The sequence below is a fragment of the Trifolium pratense genome, linkage group LG2 (assembly GCF_020283565.1).
Source record: "Trifolium pratense cultivar HEN17-A07 linkage group LG2, ARS_RC_1.1, whole genome shotgun sequence".
NCBI lineage: Eukaryota > Viridiplantae > Streptophyta > Magnoliopsida > Fabales > Fabaceae > Trifolium > Trifolium pratense.
The window spans coordinates 5,073,062-5,077,247 of NC_060060.1; the positions used below are offsets into that span (position 1 = coordinate 5,073,062).

At 30.0% G+C, this 4,186-nt stretch overlaps 1 protein-coding gene across 1 annotated transcript; it reads right to left on the reverse strand.

Moving 5' to 3' along the window:
• Window positions 1-1,144: 1,144 nt before the first annotated feature.
• LOC123906500 (gibberellin-regulated protein 14-like) lies at window positions 1,145-3,633 on the reverse strand. Its single transcript, XM_045956425.1, has 4 exons — window positions 3,518-3,633; window positions 3,292-3,324; window positions 1,817-2,342; window positions 1,145-1,583 (listed from the first exon to the last, which is right to left on the reverse strand). Exons 1-4 carry the CDS (start codon window positions 3,587-3,589, stop codon window positions 1,399-1,401), a joined length of 816 nt encoding a protein of 271 aa, XP_045812381.1. The 5' UTR covers window positions 3,590-3,633; the 3' UTR covers window positions 1,145-1,398.
• Between the last annotated feature and the right edge of the window lie 553 nt (window positions 3,634-4,186).

The following is a 4,186-nucleotide window of genomic DNA, read 5'->3' on the forward strand; positions in this document are numbered from 1 at the left end:
CAACTTTTGTTGGCAAAGACAATTTTTAGTTTTTTAGCGGTGAAAAAAAATTTCACACTCAAATTTTAAGTATCTCTTTGTCTGTTAAAACAGTTGGAGTTTGACCTCACTTACTCTTAAAATTTATTTTGGACTAGTCGTTTTGTGTCTACCTCCGCATCCTAAATCATTGTACTATGGCTCCCTCCTTAAAAAAAAAATCTCAGTCGTAATTAAAATTTGGCTTATAATTAGTAAAATGATCCCTTAAAAATATTTTTTATTTCATATTGGTCTCTTAAAAAAAATGTCTGAATAGATCCATTAAAGAAAAAAAATGTCTGAATAGGTCACTTAAAGACATATCCATTAATCAGTTTGGTCTATGAAACCAAAAATGTCTTTAAGGGGTCATTTTACTAATTAAGCCTTAAAATTTAGATATTTTACTGCCAATTCAAAATTTAGTTCCATAGCAACCTAAATGTATCTTGAGAAGCCTCTAATGTGAAGAAATACTCGTATAAGCACGAGTATAAACAATTAGTGTTAAGCACACTCATATAAAGAAGCAAAAGTTTAATGAGAATGAATAAATCTAATATTGAATTGATGTTACTTTGATTATTTTTCTTTTATTTTTAAAATTTATGTATATACTTCCTCCGATCCTTTATATAAAAAAAATTTATTTTTTATATTCATGAAATAATTGATGTATCTGTCCCATTTTTTAGACCAAATACATCGATCATTCCACGAATTTAAAGAGTAAAAATTTTCTTATATGGAGTATGTCCAAATAAAATAAATTTGGACTTGTGCCGTAGAAGAACGACTCTCTTATATGAATGTAAATTGATGATAATAATTACACTATACTATAGGTTAAAAAAACTTTAAAGTACCATTGAACTACCTAGGTCCTACACTTAGGACATACCTTTCAATCAAGATTGAAATAAAAAATCGTTGTCCAATTTATTGGGTGAACTTTATTGAAAGCAATCTGACAAAAGTAGATGGCATAATTTATATGGGTGACCCCCATGGATCAATCCATGCCACCAAAAGGACAAAACAAGAATATAAAAAAGATGTTCCTACTTCCCAGAAATGAGATTCAAGGTCATGTTCATATCATCATAATAATTGTAGTCATAAATTTCAAATAGCAAAATTATACTTTAATGTTAAGACTACCATTTAATTTCAATATAAATTCTTAGACCACACAAATCACATAGACAACACAAACCATGTTGAACTAGTGATGATTGATTAACAACATATTTGCTAATAACTTGCATAATCTAATGCTGATCACTAATTAATTTTAAACCTTATAACAAAATTCATGCATAATTACTATTACAAAAGCTTAATTAGGAACCACTACATAGGTGTATAAATATGTATCTATGGACACTTGAATTTGTTGCCATGAGTCAACATATCAGTGTAACATTTGCCACATTTTTCTCTGTTACCATAAGTTCCTGGAGGGACACATTTGCAACGGTCACAACATGTCATGCATGCTCTTGCACATAATTTCTTCCTTGAATGCAATTTGCACCTATTATCACATAGTGGAATGCAATCTGCCCAAAAAAAAGGTATATTATTAATTCATCACATTTTACAAATTAATAATTTACGGGCAATGCAACCGATGTGACCAAATGACTATTGCGACTACAATTATAGTTATGATTTTAAAACTATTATATTGTGGTCGCAATAGCCTTTACATACCATGATTAAGAAACATGTTATGTATTAGTATTAAAATGTTACATATGAAAGACATGTATAAAAATGGAAAGTCACTTACCCTTCCATGATTTAACTATTGGAGTTGGTGGTGTAGTTGGAGCAACAGGAGTTGGTGGTTTCACAATTGGTGGTGATTGATAAGGTGGTGATTTCACTAGAGGTGGAGGGGTTGGTGGTTTCAATATTGGTGGTGATTGATAAGGTGGTGTTTTCACTAGAGGAGGAGAAGGTGGCTTCACAATAGGTGGTGATTGATATGGTGGTGGAGTTTTCACTAGAGGTGGAGAAGGTGGCTTCACAATAGGTGGTGATTGATATGGTGGTGGAGTTTTCACTAGAGGTGGAGAAGGTGGCTTCACAATAGGTGGTGATTGATAAGGTGGAGTTTTAACTAGGGGTGGAGAAGGTTGCTTCACAATAGGTGGTGATTGATATGGTGGTGTTTTCACCAATGGAGGAGAAGTAGGTGCCTTCACCGGCGATGGAGGAGCTGGCGGTGCCTTTACCGGAAAAGGAGGTGTTGGAACTGCAACAGGACTTGGTGGAGCTTTAACCGAAGGAACGGAAGGATTTGCATAGTTCACCTACACCAAAGTCATATTTCTAAATTTCTAGGGTTTTTTTAACTTGAAAAATCTAAATTTCTAAACATCCAGTATATGTTTAGATTCCCGCTAAGTTTGACAAAATTACGGCGATAATATAACTTTTTATCAAAATCAGAATGATCGAGTTAAATCTACCAAACTCAATGCAAATCCAAATACAAAAATGTACTCATTTAATATACTTGCAACTATTAGATATTTGTCTCTCCCTAGTTTGATGGATGTAAAATATCTGCCTAGGTTCTTTTTAACGTGAAAAATTTAAACTTCGCAATGTTTAGATTTACGCTGAGTTTGACAAAATTAAGCTTGCAATATATAGTTTTTGTCAAAATTAGAATGACTGAAATATAAATCTACCAAACTCAATGTGAATCCAAATACAAAAATGTACTTAATTAATATACTTGCAACAATTAAATATTTGTTTCTGCCCAGTTGATGAATGTAACATATTTTCTTATACTGTTGATCTTCTAAGTTGATGAAAATGTAGGAAAAACAAGTTTTAAATTTTAAAATAAAATAAAAATAGAGTGAAGGTAGGTAAAATATCAATGTGCATTCCATGTTTGAGTAATGGAAAGATACTAAGTGTGTTATATTTTGTACTATGCTCTACTCATTTTTCCCATTATTTAAACTTCTTATTTCTCTACTTGAAAACAAGAAAACAGGATTAGAAAAACAGAGTTGTTGATCTGTTTTTTAAGAGAAGAATTTGAATAACATTTTATTCTTAAAAAAAAAAGAAATGCATAAGCTAGAATACACCACTATTAATGTTCAATAATACATACATAAAAAAATAATAATAAAATCTTCTAGATAGTGACAATATTATATAAACAAGGATTTTATGATAAGGATGTTAAGGAATCAAACAAAAATAGAAATGGCAATTTTTTATGTGTTAAAAACATACCACTATCTTGAGATCTTCATCGTATGAAAAAACCTGCACATAACAATATGTGATATTAAAATTATAGGTGTTATATTGAAGTTAAATAAAACACTAAATCAAGAAAATTATTAATCAATCGTCAAAAAAAAATATTAATTAAGAAAATAATTTTCTTTCCACTACTTTTTGTAGATGCATATGTGCTAATAATATGAGAAAGTGAAAAGTAGAATAAAGAGTATACCTTAGTGGCCACCACAAGAAAAATGCCTAGAAGAATAATGGATTTGGAAGCCATTTTTTGGAGCATGGACATGAAAAGATGAAAGAAGAGTCAAGAGGAGGAGTCTAGTGAGTGTTACTTGAAGCAACTACTAGTCCTTAGTTATATAGAGGTCAAGGTTGGAGAGAGAAAATAAAATAGTTAGGTAGATTAAAGTAGATTAATAATTAAATAATTAAATGATCATTTATAAAAAAGAATTCAAAATGAATGACCCTAAAGTTAATATTAATCCTTGTTTTTCAATTCTACTTCTTGAATATTGTATTTAAATATCTCATGAGCTTAGCTTAGTTGACAAGAACATTGTATTATATATATAGGAAGTCGTCGTACAAATGCTGATTATCTCATTTATCCATCTTAAAGAGAAAAATTTATAGCCACTATACTCTTAAATTAATATATTTAATTATATAATTATGATAATGATGTCACAATACATAATAAAAGATCATTTAATAAAAATATCATTTTCTTTTTTTTTCTAAATTGTGTGAAATGGTCAAAAAATATATTGCTCATTTTAGGAATTGGATATAGTACAGTCATTTTTCCATACAGTCGTTTAATAGCCGTCCGATCACGATCGGACAGTTTAAACAAATGCAATCAATATATAATAGTTTA

Coding starts and splice junctions, on each gene's coding strand:
- LOC123906500 (XM_045956425.1), bottom strand. CDS start 3,589: ATGTCCATGCTCCAAAAAATGGCTTCCAAATCCATTATTCTTCTAGGC. Junction 3,325..3,517: donor TTCTTGTGGTGGCCACTAAG/GTATACTCTTTA, acceptor TGTTATGTGCAG/GTTTTTTCATACGATGAAGA. Junction 1,584..1,816: donor AATAGTTAAATCATGGAAGG/GTAAGTGACTTT, acceptor TTTTTTGGGCAG/ATTGCATTCCACTATGTGAT.